The 24,194-nt window shown below is 50.7% G+C and overlaps 2 protein-coding genes and 1 long non-coding RNA gene across 4 annotated transcripts; 2 read left to right on the top strand and 1 right to left on the bottom strand.

The window, feature by feature from the left end:
- The first annotated feature begins 648 nt into the window (after positions 1–648).
- SERPINE1 (serpin family E member 1) lies at positions 649–8,769 on the top strand. Its single transcript, XM_082360143.1, has 9 exons — positions 649–982; positions 1,638–1,909; positions 2,557–2,790; positions 3,331–3,525; positions 4,140–4,338; positions 5,787–5,887; positions 6,005–6,091; positions 6,629–6,712; positions 7,043–8,769. Exons 2-9 carry the CDS (start codon positions 1,639–1,641, stop codon positions 7,078–7,080), a joined length of 1,209 nt encoding a protein of 402 aa, XP_082216269.1. The 5' UTR covers positions 649–982; position 1,638; the 3' UTR covers positions 7,081–8,769.
- A 4,116-nt stretch (positions 8,770–12,885) lies between these two features.
- LOC309613302 lies at positions 12,886–19,739 on the bottom strand. Of its 2 annotated transcripts, none has more exons than XR_014235636.1 (3): positions 18,937–19,739; positions 13,517–13,633; positions 12,886–13,421 (listed from the first exon to the last, which is right to left on the bottom strand). It is a non-coding gene; the product is annotated as an uncharacterized lncRNA (long non-coding RNA). The 2 variants fall into 2 exon arrangements; XR_014235637.1 differs by lacking the exon at positions 18,937–19,739 and adding an exon at positions 18,040–18,927.
- On the top strand, positions 17,778–23,853 carry AP1S1 (adaptor related protein complex 1 subunit sigma 1). The gene is made up of 5 exons (XM_082359969.1): positions 17,778–17,913; positions 19,752–19,930; positions 20,590–20,698; positions 21,678–21,815; positions 23,077–23,853. The coding sequence occupies exons 1-5, from the start codon at positions 17,911–17,913 to the stop codon at positions 23,122–23,124; spliced, it is 477 nt and encodes a 158-aa protein (XP_082216095.1). The 5' UTR covers positions 17,778–17,910; the 3' UTR covers positions 23,125–23,853.
- Positions 23,854–24,194: the final 341 nt, after the last annotated feature.

Below are 24,194 nucleotides of genomic sequence, written 5' to 3'. Positions count from 1 at the left end.
TAAGACGTAATCCTCCCCAGTCACAGCAGGGAGCTCAGAAAAATGAAACCTACACACTGGGCTCCTAATTTCCCGCCAAGGCTTTAGCCCTTTACCCCAGTTACCCACCACCCCGCCCAGCACACCTCAAACCCCAGCCAGACAGGACTGTTGACACAAAGAGAGCCCTGGGGACACCACCAGAGTCTGGACACGTGGGGGAGTCAGCCACGCATCACCCGATGGACGGGCTGGCAGGCGCTTGGCAGGGAAGAGGGAAAGAGGAGAGGGAGTTCTCCACCAGGCTCATGTCCTAGACAGTCAAAACCCAGACAATCACATGGCACGCTCCGTGCCCTCTGGCTGCTGGGATGTGGTCAGGAAGAAGGAGGGGTGTTCTTCCCAGTTTGGCCAGTGCATGGAGCTGGTGGACAAAAGTTGGCAGGATCTTTAGGTTCTTTGATAACTTTGCAGTGATCTGTTTCTCCAAAGGAAAAAGAGGAAGTGTAAATCGTTTCCCTACACTGAGCGCCGGGGAAAGTAAGCACTGCGTGCCAGGGGTCAAGCTGGCATAACATCCCGAGGCAGAGGGCAGCAAAATCAAGGGAGGCCCTGGGGTCAGGGCAACCAGGACTTGCTCAATTGTTCCAAGCCCTCTCTCTCACATGTACACAGACAGGACTGCACGCACACACACACAGATGCCTCAGCAAGTCCCACAGAGGGAGGTGCTGAGGGGGCCCGACCGCTGTTCAGACAGACTTCCAGAGCCAGAAAGTGGGCGGGGCCGGACCATGAGGTAATCTACTTCCGGCCCACATCTGGTATAAAGGGAAGCAGCAGCCTCCAGAGGAGCACGGCTGCATCTGGCTGAAGGACCAAGAGCACTGTCCAAAGAGCCACACCCCCTCCCCAGCAGAGGAATAGCCACCACCATCAACACCCGAAGCCCCAGCAGCAGCAGGAACGAACTGCCAGTCACAAGGCACCTTGAGAGTTTCAGGTAAGAGAAAAGCAAACTCTCTCCACCTCCGGACCTCGGGCTAAGGCAGGGAGTAGCCCTCTGCAGAATCTCCTCCGTCCATGATCCCCAGTGTTCCTCTTTCTTTCCCCGGAGACCTGCAGCCCTGAGTTGACGCCGTCATATCAGTGATCCCAGGAGAGCGGGGAAGATGGGCAGGACCCCCCAACAATCCCACCACCCAGAAGCAAGGGCCTCACCTCTCTTGGACCCTCTCCATTGAGACATTCCCCTTTCCCAGCGCGGGAAAGGGGTTTTTCACGCCTGCTAACTTGAATGAAGCAATGATTGTGAAAGCATCATAAGAGAATGAAAAAGCATCGTGTAAATCACAGATGTTATTATAATTTCGCCTTTCAGCCTCCTGGAAGGGAAGAGAGATCTCTTGGAGGGTGGTGCCAGCGGGTTCTAAGATTCCCACAGGTGAAAACGCACTTAAGACTCCCTGGGGCTGAGACAGAGGGGAAAAAGCTCAGGATCTGAACTCATCATGGTTTCTGTCTTGCCCTCCTGTTCACGTATCATCTGCCAGCGGCAAACATGGGGAGCCTGGCCATGGCTGGGGTCCCATCACCCCTCCCCACTCACCATCCTTCCAGAACTATGCCCTCATCTGATCCTTTTCCACTGGCTCTAGGATGCAGATGTCTCCTGTCTTTGCCTGCCTCGCCCTGGGCCTGGCCCTCATCTTTGGTGAAGGCTCTGCCTCCTACCATTACCAGTCTCCGGCGGCCCACCTGGCCACAGACTTTGGAGTGAAAGTGTTTCAGCAGGTGGTGCAGGCCTCCAAGGACCTCAACGTGGTTTTCTCACCCTATGGGGTAGCCTCAGTCATGGCCATGTTACAGCTGACCACAGGAGGAGAAACCCAGCGGCAGATCCAAGAGGCAATGCAATTCAAGACTGATGGTGAGAGATGGGGCAGAGTGGGAGGCGGGCATTCACGTGGTCTTCCCAGGACAGGGGTGTAACTGACCAGAAGCAGAGGAAGGGCTGACCCCAGCTTAGCTGAGCCAACTCCTGTCCTCCCATGCCACAGGGATGGACCACTGCATCTTCTTCTCACCACACCCTGTGTCACTTGGCTCTTGGACAGTCACAAGGTGTACAGCCAGTGGATCTGGTATAAAACAGCCCTGCCTCACCACTCATATACTGTGTGACCTTAACCCCTCCGAACCTCAGTGTCCTCATCTGCAAAATGGGGACAATAAAAGTATCTACCACGTGGGGCTGTTGTAAGGGTTAACTAGAATGATGCATGTGAAATGCCTAGCATAGCTATTGTTATTATTAAAAGAAAAAAATTAGGGTTTATAACTTATAAAAACAGAGAAAAATATTCCAAGCCAAAGAAAGTGTTAGGACCTAAGATTTTTGAGGAAAAGAGGGAAATGCAGGAAAGATTAAGGTTTGGAATGAAATCTCCATCCAGAGACCTCCGGGGGAGCAGAGGAGTCCCGTGCATGTGGACAGGGTTGGGGGAAGTTAGCCCCACTGGGAGCCCTGGGTTTGAGATGAGCTTAATGTGTCCTTTCCTCCCCGCTTTGGCCCAGAGAAGGGCATGGCCCCTGCCCTCCGTCGACTCTACAAGGAGCTCATGGGGCCATGGAATAAGGATGAGATCAGCACGGCTGATGCCATCTTTGTGCAGCGGGATCTGAAGCTGGTCCAGGGTTTCATGCCCCACTTCTTCAGGCTGTTCCGGACCACAGTCAAGCAGGTGGACTTCTCAGAGATAGAGAGAGCCAGGTTCATCGTCAACGACTGGGTGAAAAGACACACAAAAGGTGAGCAGGCAGGGAAAGGAGGCCAGTCCCAAGGGCCTGCAGAGAAAGGGGATTCAAATCCCAAATGTCCTAACCTCTCCCTTCCAGCATCTTCTGCTCTGTAGACAGAAGGTCAAGTGCTTTAAGAATCAAAGCATCATGTTTTTCCATAATTAGGCTTTCCCCGTGAGCCAACTCTAAAGTCATCCCTAAAAAAGTATTGCGAGATGTTATAAGAACAGTAATAACCATGACAAGGGGCACACACAACCCGTCAAGACTGCAGCTTAGGGAGCAAAGTAAGGGGAGACTTATGTTTCCAGGTCTGATCCTGGACAGGATCCCAAGACCATGCAAGTGTGGTGAGCTGGAAGGCTTTCTGAGACTCTTAGGAAGATGAAAGGGGTTGAAAGCAACTAGATAGGTTCACTAAACCTTACCCAGGCTGTCTTCTGACGGAATCCCTTCTGACACACATCCATTTGAGGACTGGGCGCTGAAGAGGACCATCGAAAAGGATTTAAAAATATCTAGCCTCCTGATCACCTCGATCTCCCACAGGCATGATCAGCGACTTACTTGGCGAAGGGGCTGTGGACCAGCTGACACGCCTGGTGCTGGTAAACGCCCTCTACTTCAACGGCCAGTGGAAGATGCCTTTTCTAGAGTCGAGCACCCACCACCGCCTCTTCCACAAGTCCGATGGCAGCACTGTCTCTGTGCCCATGATGGCTCAGACCAACAAGTTCAACTACAGTAAGTGCAAGACCCTCCCTTCCCCAAGTCCCAGAGTGACTGCACCTCATCCCTGGGGGGCATCCCCTCTAAGGGAGGAGAAACCCTAGAATACACCCCAGCTGTGACAAAGACTCCCCAGGTAGGAGACACTGGGATTATCAGAGCAGCAGAAAGTAGCTTTTACCTTGTGCAAGATGAAGCTGAAATCCAGAAATTCCCTCAGGCCCATATTTGACCGCTTTGACCCCATCTCTCATCTTCATGTGGTTCTAGTGTGATAACCTGGGGTTCACAGATCCTTCTGGGGAAGAGTGATGTGAAAGTTGAGATTGAGGAGATGGGGATTGGAATGAATTAGTAGCTGGGTACTGGGGAGAAGGCTGTGAAGGTAAAGAAGGCCAACAAGAGACAGAGAACCCAGAAGACACTGTGATTTGGCAGAAGAGAAGGGAAATGGGAATAAAGACATTGAACAGGGGAGTGGTGGGGTGGGGGAGCCTCAAAAGCTAGGATGGAGAGCTGGCTTCCAGAAAGAGTGGAGGGGACAGGAGGACTAGTTGAAAAGCCAGTGCTGGGTTAGAATCAACAAGAGCTGGAGCCATTGCCAATGCGCCATCTTGGTGTCTTTGCAGCTGAGTTCACCACCCCCGATGGCCATTACTACGACATCCTGGAGTTGCCCTACCACGGGAACACTCTCAGCATGTTCATTGCTGCCCCCTATGAAAAAGAGGTGCCTCTCTCTGCCCTCACCAACATTCTGGATGCCCAGCTCATCAGCCAGTGGAGAGGGAATATGACCAGACTGACCCGCCTCCTGGTTCTGCCCAAGTAAGCCACCCTTTGCTCTTGCCACACTTGCCAATGCTCTAGTGCCCTCTGGCTACCCCCTCCCCTCTCCCCTGGTTCCCTGGAAGGGCCACCCCCATGTGGAGTTTCCCAAACGTGACATTTGCAGGGTAGGGACAGGGACATGTGTGGGTGGCTGATGGGAAACACTCCGGCCTGGGTTTGATTAAGATTCCTCCCATCATCCCTCTTCTGCTGGAGGGCAGCGGGGGAGTTTTCTAGACCGTGCCCCACATTTCCCACCCTCTGAATACCCAGCAAAAGCTAGCCAAAGGAAGAGCCAGAGAGACAGATGATGCAGGGTTGGGGTGGAGGGGAATACATTGATCTACACTCTTTTAGGAATGCCCCTCACTCCCACCCCCATCTCTTCAAGTTAGCATCCAAACAATGGAGACAAAAGGAATCACTTCCGCAGATGAAACAGCCGGAACTACAGCTTCTAGCTGGCTTCCAACAAAGCAGAGTTTTAAAAATCCTTCTGCAGAAGCAAAGAGGGTACCGGAGGCTGAGACTGGATAATTCCAGAATTGTGGGGAAGCGTCCCACCATGCTTACCCCAAATTTCCAGATGCCATAATGCCAGGCTTAGGGAAAGAGGATAATTTAGTTGGTTAGCATGCTCTCACTCTCTCTCAAAAAAAAAAAATAGAGGTAATTAGTTGTGCCCTGATGGGAAGCAGAGCGAGAGCCCCAAAGCCTCGCTGCTGGAGTCCTTCTCAGGCTCAGCTCTCAGAACACAATCTACAGACCGGGTTTTTGTTCAAATATCCTTGCAGAAGAATTTGCCCTGCCCCCTCCCTCCCCAGTCAGACTGAATATCATTGTGCTGAAACTACTGCCTTATTTGAGGAAAGTAATTAGTCATAGGTTCAAGGGGGTGGGGAGATTGCAGGAAAATGTTCATTAGTACTAGAATCTCCCAGCAAGGAGGAGACCTTGCAAACGGATTTGAAAAAAACAAGCTTCCCACTTCTACTTTTTTTTTTTTTTTAAATAAATTTATTTATTTATTTGTTTTTGGCTGCGTTGGGTCTTCGATGCTGCACACGGGCTTTCTCCAGTTGCAGCAAGCGGGGGCTACTCCTCGTTGCAGTGCACAGGCTTCTCATTGCGGTGGCTTCTCTTGCTGCGGAGCACGGGCTCTAGGCATGCGGGCTCAGTAGTTGTGGCTCGCGGGCTCTAGACCACAGGCTCAGTAGTTGTGGCATATGGGTTTAGTTGCTCTGTGGCATGTGGGATCTTCCCAGACCAGGGCTCGAACCCGTGTCCCCTGCATTGGCAGGCGGATTCTTAACCACTGCGCCACCAGGGAAGCCCCCCACTTCTACTTTCACATCAGTCCCCATCCTGTTGGTCTGTGGGGACGGGGGTACCTGGTAGGGTTAGAGGTGGCCTGAGCTTGAGCTGTGTCCTGCTTCTGTCTGCAGGTTCTCCCTGGAGAGTGAAGTTGACCTCAGGAGGCCCCTGGAGAACTTGGGAATGACCGACATGTTTAGGCCAAACCAGGCGGACTTCTCCAGACTTTCAGGTAAGAGGTTTTCCTTTCACTTTCTTCCCCTGGTGGACATTGGGGTCCCTAAGAGGACTAAGGAGCTTCTCACTGAGAACCAAAGCTGATGTGTTTTGGTATCCACCTCTGTTTCAGATCAAGAGCTTCTGTACGTGTCACAGGCGCTGCAGAAAGTGAAGATTGAGGTGAATGAGAGCGGCACGGTGGCGTCCTCCTCCACAGGTGAGTCAGGCTCAGGTGAGGCCTGGCAAGTCTCAGCCCCAGGCTTCCAGGAGGGGCCGCGGTCTGGCACCCAGACCCTGGGTGAACCGGGAAGACCCCACTGCCCATGTCAACCAGGTCTCTCGTGGTAGAGCTTCGCTTCCTGTGTGGAGAGCACCATCCCGATCCTACTAGGATACAGGCCTGCTTTCCCTGGCACCCCGTTCCCTCCCCACTGGCTCTGAGGTCCTCTGAATGTGAGGTCCTGGCTTGCTCTCAGAGTGGTCAGTCAACTTAAAGGCACTTGCTTCCAATACGCCCTAAAAGGGTTTAGATAAACGTGCCTGCGAGTGACTACCTGAGAGATCTCTACCTGATTCCTGGAGGAAACCAGGCCTCAGAGGACATCCCAACACTTTTAGGGTTCACATCCAGGAAACAACTGAGCCTCCTAAAACCACCCTCATCCCAGTGCCACTGTCACTGGATCACCTGTGACCAATCCAAGCTCCCGTGCCCACGTCCCTCTGCTCTAAGACATGGTCCCTTCTCTTCCAGCCCTTATAGTCTCAGCCCGAATGGCCCCCGAGGAGATCATCATGGACAGACCCTTCCTCTTCGTGGTGCGGCACAACCCCACAGGTGAGCGGGGGGCCCGGGAGACCCCCCACCCCCCCTGCTCTCCTGGACTCGGGCACTAGTCCGGGCAGGTGTAGACGCCCCCACTCCCCCCAGGAGGACTCCAGGCAAGGAATCATAGCTCTGTTCCCCTTCCCCTCCTCGGAGGAAGTGTTCTCTCCAGATGGGGTGCTCAGTCTGTCCCCCAGTCCCAGCTTAGTCACTAGAGCGGCTGTGCCTCCAGACACTCACTCATCTCCCCGTATCTCAGTTCATCCGTAAACACCGAGCTGGGTGAGCTGTGCCGTTCCCCTTCCCCCCACTTCTCATCTCCCATGATTCTTCCGTCCTCAGGAACTGTCCTTTTCATGGGCCAAGTGATGGAACCCTGACCATGGGAAATGCAGCCCTCATCTGGGACGGAACTGGAGATGTCCAAGAAGAAGAAACTCCGGAGCAAAGAATTTTTATTTTAATTCATTTTTCTGGAGAAAGAGAAGATATTTACCTTTTTTTTTTTTTTTTTTTTTTAAATGGTAAATCTTTCGAATCTGCCTCTTAGACCTCCAGCTCTCCCAGGAGGGGGAAAGAGGACCTTTGAGTTAAACTCCCCAGTGGAGACCCTGGGAGAGACCTCGGAAGCACAATGCCCCGAAGGTCTCCCAACAAGACTGCAGAACTCCCACGATCATTTGCGCAGCTGCTTCTGCCCATCGCTCTGCCCGTTCGGGTCTTCGGACCCGGATCGCACTGAGGCCCTGGCAGGATGGCACCGCAAGGCTTACAGGAAGGAGCTTTTGTGTGTTTGCTAGAAATAATTTGTGTTCCGGTCACGTTGCCATCACTCTTGCACTGTCTTGCCACTGCTGAGAAAGCTGGCTGCAGGCCAAAGAAGGCCAATGGGAGAAACACTCTTTCATGTCAAGGTCCGTCCTCCCCCAGCTCAGAGGCGCGAGACCCACCCAGGCCTGGTAGCCCCCTCCCCAGAAACAGTGTGCATATATTATTTTGGAGTGTAGGTGACTTGTTTACTCAGAGAAGCAGGTTTCTGCTTCCCACAAACTTTATGTTGCAGAAATAGAGGGAGAGAGATGAGATGTATGCTTGGTTCTTGGCTCCAATATCCTGGTGGGGAGGGTGGGATGCCAGGGGTGTCCTTGAGTAATCACATCCTTGTCCTTGTATGCTTGTGAGAGAGAAAGGACTATGGAGAAAACATATTATTTAAACTTGTTCATAGTGTTCCTTTGTGGTCTGTGTCATTGCACCTCAGGAGTGGCCACTTGCCTGTCATTCCCCTCCTGGCAGCAGGCGTGATAGGGCCCACACTGCCACCTGGTGGCTGCCTGAACCCCATCGCTCGTCTCCTGGCCTTTCCACTCCGTGGAGCAGGACCCCTGCCAGGACTGTCCAACTTCAGCCCACTTTAGGGACCAAAAGGATGTGGTGGGTCAAGGCAGACAGAGTTGTTGTTTCAAAATTTTCCAATATATTTAGGAGCGGGAGTGCAAGAGGCTACACGACCTAGCAGGACAGAACTTTCCCCAATTACAGGGTGACTCACAGCCGCATTGGTGACTCACTTCAGTGTGTCATTTCCGGCTGCTGTGTGTGAGCTGTGGACACGTGAGAGAGAGAGAGAGAGAGACAGAGAGACAGAGAGAGCGAGAGAGCGAGAGCGAGAGAGTGAGAGGAGAGAGAATGAGAGACACAGCAAGAAGCTCGGGCTCAATTACCCCCCGTTAGATAATCTTTCTGAAAGCCAACTAGCTGGTGGGTAAGGCATGAAGACCAATTTATTGACGAATTGCACATAGATGTCGAATGAATGTAACCTAATAGAACCCTAATCATCCCACTGCGCCCTTCAGTGAAAAATCTTCGTTCTTTGTGTGTTTTTTTTCTTTTTCCATGATGCACTGGACAATGACAGCCACACAGTACCCTCAAGGATACCCAGATGTGGGGTCCAACGTTCTTGAAAGTGTGTTGAATTCTATGCTTTTTCACTTTTGATATAGAAGCAACTAAAAAATGTTTTTTTAAAATAATAAATAAATAAAAAGAATATTCCAAAAGCGTCCCTGGCCTTGACTTTCCATGTTTCACACGGTACAAAATCCAAACGCTGTCAGTTCACAGACCTCTAGGGGGAAAGGGATCTTTATGAAACACACACCCGCAAGTTCAAGGCACACTGACCTGTCGTGGGCGAATCCACAGGGCTGGCCACCGGGGCTCTGCAAGAAGACCCCCAGGGATACATCGTGCAGGACATGATTCTCCCTTTGGGCGCCATCCTCAAAAAGGAAAGAGGGTTCCCCAGACACCTGCCACCTGCCCAGACACACCTGCTCACTGCTCTGTCACTTCCCATCTCTGTTCATGCCATTTCCTTCCCCACCCTCCCCCATGCCTACCCCACTCCCCATTTCTCAAAACCCAGACCAAATCCATTTCCCCCACCATGGATAACCCATGGATCCAGTCAACATCATCGCTCTCTGCTTGGCATGTACCCGTCTTTCTTTTTCCTGGTGTGTAACAGTGCGTGCATGTGTGTGTGCTCTGTGAGTGTGCATGTTGTCCTCCCCACCCCCATTGACATATCAGGTTCCTTGAAAACAAGGCTCTTTTGTTACATAGATTCTTTTTTTTTAACATCTTTATTGGAGTATAATTGCTTTACAATGGTGTGTTAGTTTCTGCTGTATAACAAAGTGAATCAGCCATACCTATACATATATCATCCCCATATCCCCTCCCTTTTGCGTCTCCCTCGCACCCTCCCTATCCCACCCCTCTAGGTGGTCACAAAGCACCAAGCTGATCTCCCTGCGCTATGCGGCTGCTTCCCACTAGCTATCTATTTTACATTTGGTAGTGTATATATGTCCATGCCACTCTCTCGCTTCGTCCCAGCTTACCCTTCCCCCTCCCCGTGTCCTCAAGTCCATTTTCTATGTCTGCATCTTTATTCCTGTCTTGCCCCTAGGTTACATAGATTCTTTTTTTTTTTTTTTAATTTTATTTATTTATTTTTTATTTTGGCTGCGTTGGGTCTTCGTTGCTGCACACGGGCTTTCTCTAGTTGTGGCGAGCGGGGTCTGCTCTTTGTTGCAGTGCGCAGGCTCCTCATTGCAGTGGCTTCTCTTGTTGTGGAGCACAGGTTCTAGGCGCACAGGCTCAGTAGTTGTGGTTCGTGGGCTCTAGAGCGCAGGCTCAGTAGTTGTGGCACATGGGCTTAGTCTCTCCGTGGCATGTGCGATCTTCCCAGACCAGGGCTCGAACCTGTGTCCCTTGCATTGGCAGACAGATTCTTAACCACTGTGCCACCAGGGAAGCCCCTACATAGATTTTTAATATCCTCCTTAAAATGTTATCCTGAACAGTCCTTTATTGTCTTCTTCCAGTATCTTGAAGGCTTTTGCCAGAGGACATACTTCCCCCAATTATTTTCCATTCGTATATTCAAAAATAATTTTTAAATGGAAAAAATACCAAGAACTAGCTGTCAAAATTGCGTGCTATCCAGCTCCAGAGCCCTGCAGATGGGACTGAGAGACGCAGGCCCCCCCTGGAAACCTAGATCATGTCTTAATAGGAACTAATTATTGTCCAGAGGCTCTTGATCAAAACATTGTCTGATAGTTAAGCGGTAGTGAGTTCTCCATCACTGGAAGTGTTCAAGGACAGCCAGGATGACCTCTTGGTGGGGATGAGTCAGCAGTCAGGGTAGAGGTGATTTTTTTTAAATGACAAGGAACACCTGCTCATACTAAGACATTCAAACAGTTTGAAAGGGTAAAAGTGGATCACTGATTGACGTTTTGGTTGTTTCATGGCTTTTTAAAAAAATGTCATTGTTGTTACCAACAATGCTGAGACGGACATCCTTGCACATTTATCCCAGTGCACACGTGCTCGTATATGCATAAGATAACTTCTTAGCAATGGGACTAAGTATCTTTTAAGCATCTCCTAATCCCGCAAGAATGTGATTATGTTGGTAACACCAACATTTTCAAATGGTACAAAACAATCAAAGGTGATCATCTTGCCTGGTAAGAATCTTACTTTTTCTGAAGCTTAAAAAAGCCTTCACAACTTTCCTGAATAACCCCACTGCCATGAATAAAGATAGATTTTTAGACATTGAACTGAAAGAAGCTTCACATTATAATTTTCCCTAAAATTATGTTAGACTTCCTTGGAGCAAATTTTGATTATAATGTTTTGGAGAGTAAATCTAGAAAGGGTCTCCATTCACTGACTCCCTCCTCAGTCATTCAACACGTACTAAGGCCTTCTCACTGCCCTTCCCCTTCTGTATCCCTCTCAAGTGTCAGTCCAGGGGCATTCTTGGGGCCTCCAACACGATGCACTAGGATGTTCCAAGTAGATGTGGTTATTACACCTTCTCCTTATGGTTTCCTCTCTTTACATTCAGGATTTCTTGTCTCCCACGAGGCTGATGTAGTAAGAGGGGCCCCAAAGTGCAATCAAGCCTAGAAGGAAGGTCTTCCTCTCCCCTTAGAAAGCCAGTGGGAACCAGGGCAAGACCCAGAGGAACGAGGCCTAGAATGAGTAGCTCCCCAAAGCTACTCTCAGCTTTAGAGAGAGATGCTCTCCTTTAACCTCGATGACTTCTCCGTCTTTCCTTTCCTATTCTCACTGTGCAACTGGCAAGCCTTGAAGGACTAAGATATGGTTGTAGAACTACAGGGAAAAAGGCCAGAGAGGCCACTTTGCCTCTTCCTAGCTGGCTTAGAGCCCATACACAAAAACTAGATGTAGCCTGAGCCAGTTCACAAGATACTTCTACGCTGAGATTTATGGCCAAAACTTCAGCTGGGGCTAAAGGATTCCTCTTCCTGCAGGAATACTTCCTTCCTCTCATACAGATCCCGCTTCGGGCTCATAAAGGGTAGCTGGCTCATGAAGGCAAAAGTCCAAGAATTTAGGACACCAGCATCCAGATTTAACTTTTGTCCTCCTTATACCCTGAAAATGTGACCAAAGCCAGGCACTGGGCTAGTTGTTGAGGAGCTACCCATCTGTGACAGATTTGCTTAGAGACCAAAAGAGCCTCCTTTTTGCACAAGATGCTTCCAAAAGCAGAACACATTATAGCCTTAATTCTGCAGGATGTAATTCAAACACTGTCCATACATGCTGAGAAGGCTCAGAAGAAAAGAGTTCTTCAGAAGGCCTCTTCGCCACCAAGGGAGTTTGCCCCAGGAAGTGCCCCATTTAACACTACCTTCTTTTCTTCTCAGATATTTTGAGGACAAAGACGGTGATGCAGCCTCACAGTGTGAAGCCCACCCAGCCCTCCTTGGCCACTCTTCCTCTCTCTATTTCTAGGGATGAAAACTCCACAAGATCTGCCTGTATCTATCATAACTGCAGATTTCTTGTTCACCTCACCCATTGGAATTATTTATCTGCCCAGGTGTGGGCAATGAGTATGGATTTTGTAAATCCCTCAAGGGTAAAAAGATTCTATCAGAATGAAACTTGTCAAGGAGACACCATCTGTTTTCCAAATCATTTTTTTTTTCCAGGCGGTTCCTCAAGTAAGTTTCATTGTACTAATCATGGCATGCACTTCTGTAGAGATGAGGAAGGTAAGACACAGGAAGGTTGAATCCCTTGCCCCAGCCATGCCTGTGCTCCTGGCCACTACACTGTACCGCCCTCTCTGTGGCATTTGTGAACACAGGTCTCCCTGAACACAGAGGAGGGCTCAGACGCAGTCAGGAGCAAAGGTGCTGCCCTCACGTGCCCGTCACCAGGGCGTCCTGGGTGCACACCTGTGCCTTACCAGCTTGAACACCAGCATCCTGAATGCAGCCTTTTCTCGCCTGGCCACCAGAGGTCGCTTTGGCGCCAGTGGAAAGCTTCTGAAGCAAAGCAGCTATGGCTTCAACCAAAATCTTGCCAAGTCTGAACTCCAATTTAACAAGTTTTTCTTTAAACGTGTAACTGTATACTGGGGGCGGTGAAGCACTTTTAAAACAGAGTAAGTGAGGGACTTCCCTGGCGGTCCAGTGGTTAAGACTCTGCAGGGGGTGCGGGTTCCATCTCTGGTCAGGGAACTAAGATCCCTCACGCTGCTCAGCGCAGGCCAAAAAAACAACAATAATGTAAGTGATTGATGTTTCTTACTCTCAAGTACAGGCATACCTCGGAGATACACTTAATTTATAAATACTTTATTGCTAAAAAATGCTAACCATCATCTGAGCCCGTAATTGTAATCTTTTGCTGGCGGAGGGTCCTGTCTTGATGTGGATGGCTGCTGACTGATCAGGGTCATGGTTGCTGAATGAAGGTTGGGATGGCTGTGTCAATTTCTTAAAATAAGACAACAGTGATTGACTGCATTGATTGACTCTTCCTTTCACAAACAATTTCTCTGTAGCCTGCAATGCTGTTGGATAGCATTTTACCCAGAGTAGAACTTCTTTCAAAATCGGAGTCAATTCCCTCAAATCCTGCCGCTGCTTTATCAACTAAGTTTATGTAATACTCTCATTCCTTTCTTGTCATTTCAAGAGTCTTCACAGCATCTTCACCAGGAGTAGATCCCACCTCAAGAAACCACTTTCTTTGCTCATCCAGAAGAAACAACTCCTCACCATGAAAGTTTTATCGCGAGATTGCAGCAGTTCAGTCACATCTTCAGGCTCCCCTTCTGATTCTAGTTCTCTTGCCATTTCTACCACATCTGCAGTTACCACAGTAGTAACAAAGATCACTGATCACAGGTCACCATAACAAAGATAATAATAATGAAAAAGTTTGAAATATTGCAAGAATTACCAAAATGTGACACAGAGGCATGAAGTGAACAAATGCTGTTGGAAAAATGGCGCCAGTAGACTTGCTCAGTGCAGGGTTGCTACAGTACAAACCTTCAATTTGTAAAATACTCAGTATCTGCGAAGCACAATAAAGCAAAGCACAGTTAAATGAGGTCTGCCAGCATCTACGGAGAATACTCACCAAAAAGCTGAAATGTTACGGGAATCACTGCAAAAATGGTTGAAAGGAACATTCTAGAAATGATCACTGGAGTGTAAAGGGTCATCAGGACCGGGTGCTTTGTTCAAACTTAAAGGATGAATAAGATGGATTTGGGTCTGTGGGGAGGGAATGGCAGGGCATTCCAGAAAACAATATGAACAAAATCACAAAGGAAAAATAATAGCAAGGCAGGTTCCAGGGACATGCCTGAGAATGAAGTCCCAAGTCATCAAGTTGGTTTTCAGACTGCTGCCTCCCTCCTCTGATAACCCAGCCAGTCTCCCCTTTTTCCATACGCTCTCCTAGTCTATCAGGCAGGTCTGATCTATGTCCCTTGAATAAGCCATGCTTTTTGTGATCCTTCATGTCCCAGGCTGATAGTCTGCAAACTTAGGAAAAGGTGGCGATGTTGACCACAATGGGAAACCAAGAAATGGGATGGTTTCAGGGGAAGGCGGAAGGAAGTTACTCATTTTGGGCAAGTGAAGTTTGAGAGGACAATGAAATTTTCAAGTGGAGGGTCCAGTGTACCTTTCTTCAACAACTCTTGGGTACCTGCTGTGTGCCGGGCAATGTGCTGGGCACAGGAGAAACAGCGAAAGAAGGCAGTTTATCCTCCAGCAGGAATAATAGATATTAAATATGTACTATTATATAGAAAATTAGAATTTAGCATATTTGGGGTGAGATGTAAGATTTAAATATCTCGATTAGGTAACCATGTATACCAATCATAATTGAAGCCAATCAACAAGCACTGTGCTAGGTGCTGTAAAGAAATAAAACATGAGTAAGACACTGTCCCAAGGGGAGCTTACAACTCACATGTGCCATCAACAGACAGTGTGGCGTGATTACCTAGTTTAGCACTCAGAGTCCTTTGTTACCAGGAACTGAAACCAACTCTGGCTAAATGAAGCAGAAAAGGAAACTGGGGAGCTCAGGGAACTGCCAGGAGGGCCAGAGAACCAGCAGGAGGTCTCACACTGGAGACAGAGCCCCAAATTACAAATCACCAGGTACCCCCACCCTACCTCTTACTGGTACGGGACACTGCCATTGGCGCCACTCCACCTGCGCCCTAGGTTTTGTCCTCTACCCTCATCACCCCATCCCCCCTCATTCCCTCCTGGACCAAAGTCCAGGTGAGAGTAAAGACTGGCCGAGTCCAGCAGACATGCCCATGCTGTGGGCACAAAGAGGGCTGCCAAAGGGAATATCTGGGAAATTCGAATGCTACACTGGGAGGCTGCTCTGTCTCCCCCTAGACTCGTAAGGTGGGGATTCCGAAACCCTAGGAAGGGGGTTTAGAGCCAGTGAAGTGAAAAAGAATGGCAAACATCTACCACAGAAAGTATTCAGGACCCTTAGGAATAGCATATGATAAGGTCCCAACTGCTTAGGTAAAAAAAGAAGTTAAAAAAAAACCCAGAGATGACTGCAAATGACATCATCAGGGAACAATGAGTACTTAAAGAATACACCAAAAATGGTGGTGGGGGGCTTCCCTGGTGGCGCAGTGGTTGGGAATCTGCCTGCCGATGCAGGGGACATGGGTTCAAGCCCTGGTCCGGGCGGATCCCACATGCCGCGGAGCAGCTGGGCCCGTGCGCCACAACTACTGAGCCTGCGCTCTAGAGCCCGCGAGCCACAACCACTGAGCCTGCGTGCTGCGGCTGCTGGAGCCCGTGCTTGACAACCGGAGAGGCCACCCAATGAGAAGCCCGCCCACTGCCGCGAGGGCAACTAAGACCCAACGCAGCCAAAAATAAATAAATAAAAAATAAATTAAAAAAAAAAGAAAAAAAAAGGTGGCAGGGAGCGTCATCACAAGAGAAACATAGATCATAGACTCAGAAATGAAAGGCTTCGGAGGCCATGTGGATCACCCTTCCACCCACCGCAGGAACCACCTCTCCAACCGGATGAGGGAAGAGGGAAGGCTTGGGGAGGTGTCAGCATGGGGTTTGCAGGGTAACAATAAAGACGCCATTCATACCAATGAAGGAGAATCTCACCTCTCCTATTTTTCCATTTATACAAATGGCACCACTAATTCTCCAGACTCATCTTTGATTCTTCTTCCTTCTCTACTTAGATGAGTTCTAAATTCAGGTGATTGGCCCATTACAGGTATCTCTCCAATTTGTTCCTCTCCATTTCATTTTTGTGCCTAGATTCCCAAAACTGCCTCCTAGATGATCTTCCAGCCTTCCATTTGTCCTTTCAAATCATCCCCCATATTACTATAAGATTAACTTTTTCAAAGCTGTTTTCACCAAGTTATTCAGCAGCTCAGACAACTATAATGACTCCCAACTGCCCACTGCATCAAATCCGAACTCATCTGCAGACACAAGCTTATTGCACCCACTAACTCATAGATTCTCTACGTGTATCATTCACTAAACATGAAGAGATAAATGCGGTCCACTATCTTCTAGTTAGTTTAAACCACTTGAGTCTATGATTCTTCGTGAGCGAAACCCCTATTTCTCACAATTCTCTCATGGATCTTATCTTCTCTGCAGCTAGGCATGGCACGTTGAGACAAGGAATTCTAGAAAGTGTCATCTTTCCAAGGAGTGTAGGAGTTTACATCTCTAGATCTTCCGCACTTCCTCGGGCTGTTGCCTAGATCTCTGCTTTACATCTTTACCTCACTGCTCATTACTTCTTTATATACAACCTTCTCCTCTCCCTTATGAGCACATTTTATTATTTTGCCTTCTGCCCTTCTCACACACTCCCACTCCTTCTTTTCACTCCATGATGACAACTTGCTTTATTGATATGATTCTTGACCTAAAAAATAACACCAAGATAGTTCAGCCAATGTCTATGCCATTGGCAAGCCTATGATATAGGCAGAGGAGAAAGGGAGATGAAAAACAAAGGAATAAGAAAAAGAAGTAGACCAAAGAAGTTGGGAAAGGCAAATAGTAGTAATCGCTACCAATATCAAGTGTTTACAGTGTGTCAGATACTTTCTATACAGTCTCAAATCGGACTTGCAAGGTAGGTACTGCTATCTTCATTTTTTAAATGAGTAAATGGAGGGTTAAAGGACCCACCTGAGACTATACATCAAGTAGAGATCAGAGACCAGATTGCATCCCAGGTGATTAGGCCCACCCCCTTGCAACTAAAGCATATGACCTCCATAACAAAGAGTAAGAAGAAAAGAACGCAAAGTGGAGACAGGTAGAGCCTTACCAACAATACCAAACAATAGCATCATTAGTTACCAACAATTATCTAGAAATATGCCATTAAGTTTTCGGCATGACAGAATTTAAGATTTTTCTCTTATCCATTTATATGCAAACTCCTTTACTATGTGGACACACACACACAAGTATACACACTCACACGTGCACATCCTTAGTCAAAAAGCTTGTATTACAATTTACATCCTTCTCATCTTGACACTTGTGTCTGGGTTACGACTGTCCCTTTTTAGCTTTGACCCGTGCCAACTTTTTAAGATTCTCTTTATTTCTTCCTCTTTCGCCTTAATCATGCTTCTCCCCCTCTTCCTTACATCACTTTTCTATCAGCCCCTCCTTTTCTCTTTTTATTTCTCATCTGCCTCATTACCTACACCTTTCTCTTACTTTGAGTGTTGTTGCATCTAGCAGGTTCCCAGTAGATATCTATTTTGAGCTCCATACTTCTCTCATGCTTGCCCCACCACCACCCTTTGTCTTTGCCTTCCTCGTCATTCCTCCTTCCCTACAGACAATTCCCACCCTGCTCCCTCTCAATCGCCCACGCCCCTTCCATTAAACCACCCTACTTCCTCACAAACTCCAGCGGTCATCTCATCCACCTCTCACCCCTTTACCCGCCTTTCTCCCCCAAGGTTCCAAAGCGCGAGGACCTCATTGTCCTCCTCCCCCATTCTCCAACCAGCCCACAAGACAGCCTTGTTACCATGACGACAGGGCTACTCAAAGCTGAAGTCAAGGACCTGGTTGCCATGGCTTCCGCTTCTCCACCTCCAGCCCCGCCCGCGCGCCCCGCAGCGTTGGCGCCTGCGCAGTACGCAAAGCCTTGGTTCTCTGAACCGCGGCGGACAGGGCGGGGCTTCAAGCGAGAGGGAGGGAAGGAGGCGAAAGGATAAGAAAGGGAGTGGAGCTGGCGCCTACGGTGGCCGAAGAGGGACGCGCAGGGCCGGAGGCTGCAGGATGGTAGGCTGTGCAAAGAGGGAGGGGAGGGGGAACCGAGGGGCGTGGGCTGCACCTGCAGGGGTCCTTGGGGCCGCCCTCGGTGTGAGCCGCTCTTTCTCCCTCCGGTCCTCAGAGGCCCTCACTTACCTGGGCGGGTGGGCTAGCCGGCCTCGGAAGGAAGAGCAGCTGGAAATGGCTTTAGGGAGAAGGCGCGGAGAGGGGGCGCATTTGTGGGGAGAGAGGGAGGTGACTAGGGGGCGGCGGGACCGTCCGGAGCCAGGGGGAGCGCGCGGGTCGCGATCCAAGGGGTCCCAACCACTGCCGCAGGGAAGTCGCCCGAGGAATGGGGGCTCCGGGGCCTGTTGGCGGAGGGAGGCAGCGGGGGTCGCGAGTCACCGAGACCCTCTGTCCACGTGCAGCCCAGAGCGGCGGCGGCCGGCGGGAAGGGCGGTGTGTGCGAGGGGATAGTTTCCGGGTCCGAGGAGTGGACGTCCTGCCTCACCTAGAGGCGGGGGTGAGGTGGGGAAGCCAAGTGGGCTCGAGGTTTTGCTCTCGGGGACCCAGGCTTTGGCTTCCCGGTTCCGGTGCTCTTGGCTCTCCGCCCCCCACCCCATCCTCTTTCCGGAACTCGGGCCTTCCGTCTTCCTGCTCCCGGCCCACCTCCCATCGTAGCCGCACACGGCTCCCTTGCGCCCCTCTGTTGACCACCCGCCGCGCTAGCAGCGCTTCGCCTTCCCCGCCACCAAAAAAACCCAGTTCTCTCGAATTCTGATCCTTAGCCGTCTAAACTAGTACTGTTCCGCACACCCAGGGCTCCAGCCCTGGTAATGTACATGGAGAGAAGAGCTACAGGGAGAGGGAGATGACTCCAGGATGTGGCCCGGACCCGCCCACCCCCCGAACTGGGAAGCTGTGGTTGCACGGGGTAGTGAGGGCTCTGCACTCCCCAGTCCACCCGCCTGCGCTTGTTCCACAAACATTCCCTAGGCGAGCCACCCTGAATGGCTGTGTCCAAACTGAGGGACTGAAAGGGAAATTGGTCACCTGGTATCTGGGGAGGTGTGGGCGTTCAGCAGGAGGCACCCTAAAAGGAGGAAAAGAGGAATATGGCTGGCGAAATGCCTGGAGGGCCGAGGAGAGCAGAGGGTGGAATCCGGGGCTCCCAATACCATGTGCTAACGTGAAGGATGCCCCTGGGCACAGGACTGGCATGGGAGGGCAGTGCATTGGGGCCATCAGCAAGGGTGTATGGCTAGGATGGGGTGGAGAATTGAGGTAGCTTCTTGAGAACAAAATACCTGATTTCAGCGTGGTGGTGGATAGAAAGAGCAGGAAAGAAAGCAGACATCTCTGACATCAGCTATGGACTGCTTGTCACCGTGATAGCATTTTACCCACCTTTGGAAAACAGGATTAAGAAACAGGAGGTCAGGAAGTAATAATAGCGATACCTAATGTGTTATAGTGCTTACTACGTGCCAGGCACTGTTTCACGTATCAACTCCTTCAATCCCACCTAACAACTTAGGAAAGTAGGTACTTTTATTATTTCCATCTTACACACCAAGAAACTGAAGCCCAGAGACATAAAGTAATTGCCCAAGGCAAATTGCTCAACTACTAGAGCCAGGATTTGAACCCAAATGACAGACTCAGAAGCTCTGGCACCCCCTACAAGGAAAGGCACCTGCTGGTGGGAATAGCCAGAGTTGACAGCAAGGGCTGATGTTTTGAAGAAAGTAGAAGCCGTGAGTAGAGAAGAGTTAGATGGGATGAGTTTGGGGCTGTGTATTTCTGGAGGAAACCAGCTCAGAGAACCAAATCTCTGACCCTTGGCTCTGACTCCCCCCCACCCCCAGATGCGATTCATGCTGCTGTTCAGCCGGCAGGGGAAGCTGCGGCTACAAAAATGGTACCTGGCCACCTCAGACAAGGAGCGAAAGAAGATGGTTCGGGAGCTTATGCAGGTCGTTCTGGCTCGCAAGCCCAAGATGTGCAGCTTCCTGGAGTGGAGGGACCTCAAAGTTGTCTATAAGAGGTGACTCCCCACCTACTTTCAGACCTGCCTGGATCCTGCTTGATTGGGGTCTGGGATGGGTTCACCTGGCCAAGAAATAGGCAGTCCCTTAGGTCAGGGAGAGCTTAGAGCTAAGGACATCTGGAGGGCAGTGATGAACTCCAGCCACCTTTCCTTTCCAAATTCACCTTGAAGAAATTCTTGTTCCCTTTTGGTTTTGCTCAAGCCTGACACCTACTTCATGCACCTACCTCTGTCCCAAAGGCCCCATCTTGTCTATTGCACACGTCCCTGGCAGCCTCATTCAACAATCATAGATCCTGCACCACTTTCCTAACACACACACACACACACACACACACACACACACACACACACACACACACACATGCACCAACCCTTTCCAGTTCCTCCTCTGAGCAGGTGAATTCGTGGCTCAGGTTTTTGCTGAGTCAAACTGAACAGGTCAGAGGTCGACAGGGAAAGAGCTTGCGTCCCTGCCTGCATTTGTGAGAGGCAGAGTGAGTTACTGTTTGCATACCCTGGGGCCACCCCGCCTGTGTCCAGTAGGGGCACAGACTGGGAATGGGGGGAAATGAGAGGTTTGGGCACAAAATGCCTGGGTCCCAAAGCAGCCCCAGCAGCCGTCCCCGCCATTCCTCCTGTGCCCCTGTCCTCAGATATGCCAGCCTCTACTTCTGCTGTGCCATCGAGGGCCAAGACAATGAGCTTATCACGCTGGAGCTGATCCACCGGTATGTGGAGCTCCTGGACAAATACTTCGGCAGCGTAAGTCTCCCCATCCACCCATTTCCATACGCAGCAATCCCCTCTTTTTACCAAACTCTGGGATCCTTCCGGTCTCTGCCCTGTAAGACTCAGGAGAGGGGAAGTTGGAACAGTGAGAACAGTAGTTAATCTCCCTCTTTAAGCCTTAAGCCTATTAGCCATGCCCCTTAATCAGCTCAGGGGGGAGGAGGGTGGGGACCAGAATCTGCCACTTAGTCAATCCATCTAGAGCTCAGCTCAAACTTCTCACACAAGGACAGAGGCCTTGTTCAGAGTTTTATCAGTGGTTCCTGACCTTGACTTTGCTTTGGAATCTTCTGGAGAGTTTTTTTAAAAATAGCGATGCCTATGTCTCAACCCCGGAGATTCTGAATTAACTGATCTGGGCTATAGTCTGGGCACTGGCAGTGAGCTCAGATCTTAGGTGGGGAATAGTAATAACTCCATAATTTGTATTCCACTTAATAATTTACAAGGTGCTTTCAGGTTCTCCTGTTTGCTCCTCATTCCATCCTATGAGTAGGTGTTGGTGTCTCCATTTTCAGATGAGAAAACTGAGACTCAGAGAAATTAAATGACATGTAGAGTTAGCTGGTTAGTGTCAAAGTGCTGCTTGGAACTGAAGTCATTTACCCCATGATCCAGAATCTCCTTCCCTGCCCTGTCACCGTGCCTAGGGAGGGAAGCTAGCCCAGCCTCTGGTAGGAACTGTGTCGCAGATTTGGGGGGAAGGCAACAGGAGTCAAGGTCAAGGGTAGACTAGAGCAACTAATATTTCATGATCACAGAGAAAGAAGCAAGAGAAGGAGAAGGAAAAGCCTAACCAAGGACTAAGGCCTAGGGGTTGGGAGGACATAGACCTGGGGCAAGAACCCAAGGTGGGGAGGAGTGGTCACGAAGGCCATGGAACCGTGATGAGAAAAAAGGGGGGTGGAGATGCACCTTGACACTCAGCTCTGCCTCCCCCACCTCCTCCCAGGTTTGCGAGCTGGACATCATCTTCAACTTTGAGAAGGCCTACTTCATCTTGGATGAGTTTTTGATGGGGGGCGACGTCCAGGACACCTCCAAGAAGAGCGTGCTGAAGGCTATCGAGCAGGCGGACCTGCTGCAGGAGGTGCGGGCCGGGGCGGTGAGGAGGAGGGGGAAGAGGGCCAAGGCCAAGGGCGCCCTCCCTACCCTGGACTCCTTGCCTGCGGGCCCCAGCTGCCCGTTCCCGCCCTCCCTGTGGCGTCTGGCCCCCAAGGCGCCTGGTTGGCCAGCTGGCCCTCAAGCCCTAACTGCTCAGGGTGGGAGGTAGTGGGGGTGGCAGACGGCCGCCTGTGCCAGTTCCCCCCTCCTTCTCCCAAGACCCAGGGTATCTCATCCCAGCCAAATCGCCTTTGTCCCACGCTTCTCTTGGCATTTAGGGTTGCTCAGAGAATTGGAGAAGGGGGCACATGATAGGTCATTCTTTCTTTCTTTTTTTTAAACACACACATACTCAAAGCCTCTGCTCCTCAGAAGCAAAATTTTGCTATGGGGATTTGAGGGTTGGGGTTGAGGGCACCTGGTTGTTGATTCTCCCTTCTATCCGGCACCCCCGCCCTCACGCCATTACTGCCTGCCCCCTCTCTGCTGTGCCACTGCTGAGCCTTGGTGCAGGGAGATGAGTCACCGGAACCTGCAATGATGAGCAAGCCGGCCTGAGCTGGCTCTGAGGAGGGGGAGAGATGGGGGGCGGGGGGGGGGGGGGCTCATCCCTGCAGAAGGAGAAAGGGCAGAATCCAACTTGCCACCTCACTGGTCCAGCTCCCCCATCACTCACACACACACACACGCACACACACGCACACTCATACACACGTGCCCTGGCACTCGCACACCCACCCTGTTGCTAGTGCTCTGCTCAGACCCTAGTGACTCATCTCTCTGCAGTCTGGTCCACCTTTCCTCGGGGACCTGATGCCAACTTCTTACTCCCTCCCCGCACCCAACCATCTGCCACCCCCAGCCCTGGGAAAGCCAGTTTCCCAGCCCCCAGTCCCAGTTTTACTCCCTCCCCTTCAGATACTAAGGCCGAGCCCCCTTCTTGCCAAGCTCCTGGCTTTGGGTTCTCTGGGTGGTGGTGGACTCAACCTGGACCCCACTCCTTGCCATGGCTGGCTCTGGGGGGGTGCACCTGGGAGGCGCTCCTGGGAGGCTGGAGAGCTCCCCTGAAGGGTCCCCAGCTGCTCCAGCCTTGGGCTCACGTTGGCTTCTCTCTTCCCTCCCCGTGTCTCTCTGTGCTTCCCCCCTCTGTCTGTCCTTGCGATTGCTGTCTTGCCCACCCTCTGCTTCCTCACCCCGTCTGCCTCTCCTGGTGTCTCCACATCACCCTCTGTCTGTCTCTGCCTTAGGAGGATGAGTCGCCGCGCAGTGTGCTGGAGGAGATGGGTCTGGCCTAGCCTCCGCCCGGGGCCGCGTGGAGATGTGGGGAGCTGGTGGAGAGGCAGGGCATCGGTGGCCCTTTTCTTGGTGGGGCCCAGCTGCCCCTCCCCTGCTGCCTCACCTTCTTTTGCAGTGAGCTGTGGGCTCAGGGCCCTCCAACATTCCCTCCCTCCACCCCCTACCTCCTGTTTCCCCTTTTCCCACTGAAGGTTTTAGGAGCTAGGAGGCAGGAAAATGTGACCAAGTCGGGGGTGCTATTTGGCTTTCATCCCCTGCCTTTGAAGAACTAATGTCACCCCAAACTCCCCCCCCTGCCCTTATAACTGTAAATATATAAATATGTCAGGTTAAAGGGAAAAGGTTTTCAGGGCTCTTCTCTTCTCCCTGCCCCATAACCTACCTCCAGCCCTCCCCGCAGCCAGCCAGGGCAGCTTCTCTGCCTGGGAGGGGGACCTCCGTGTCTCCAGAGGGAAGTCCTTTTCCCTCATCTGTCTCCTCCCCTTCCTTCTTGGCTGCAGTGGGGCCTCCGTTCAGTTCCAGCAGAGGAGCAACATAGTTAATGTTTTTCTAACCTTGCTACTTTGAGGGAAGGGAGGGCTGGGGGAAGGGTAGGCCTTACAGAAGACTGGGCCCTGTCCCTCCTTCACTCCGAGTTCCGGGTGAGGCAGGAGCTAAGCGGGTGGGGTGGGGAAAGTGTCTGATTTTTTTTTCTTTTCCTCCGAAATAAAAGGAAAAGCATTTCTGGACTTTGCCTGGCTTAGGCTCTGTGAAGGAAGGCAGGGCTGCTGCGATCAGTCAGGACGCGAAAGCAACACTGCCCGTTCCACTCATCCCTGGAACTAGAGTTGCCAGATTTAAGGCCAAAAAAAAAAAAAAAAAAAAGGAAGATACCCAGTTCAATTTGTTACGATAATGATAATGTTTTTAGAATAAGTGTGTCCTGTGCAAATGTATTCATTGTTTATCTGGAATGCAAATTTGACTGAGTGTCCTGTATTTTACCTGGCACCGCCCTCCCCCCAAACAGATTTGTGAGCTCAGTGTCTTTGACCTCAGTGGCCACTGACCAAGGTGCCTCCAGCTCCCT

Source organism: Balaenoptera borealis (assembly GCF_965194805.1).
Source record: "Balaenoptera borealis genome assembly, chromosome: 16".
Classification (NCBI taxonomy): domain Eukaryota; kingdom Metazoa; phylum Chordata; class Mammalia; order Artiodactyla; family Balaenopteridae; genus Balaenoptera; species Balaenoptera borealis.
This window is presented reverse-complemented; position numbering and strand designations above follow the sequence as displayed.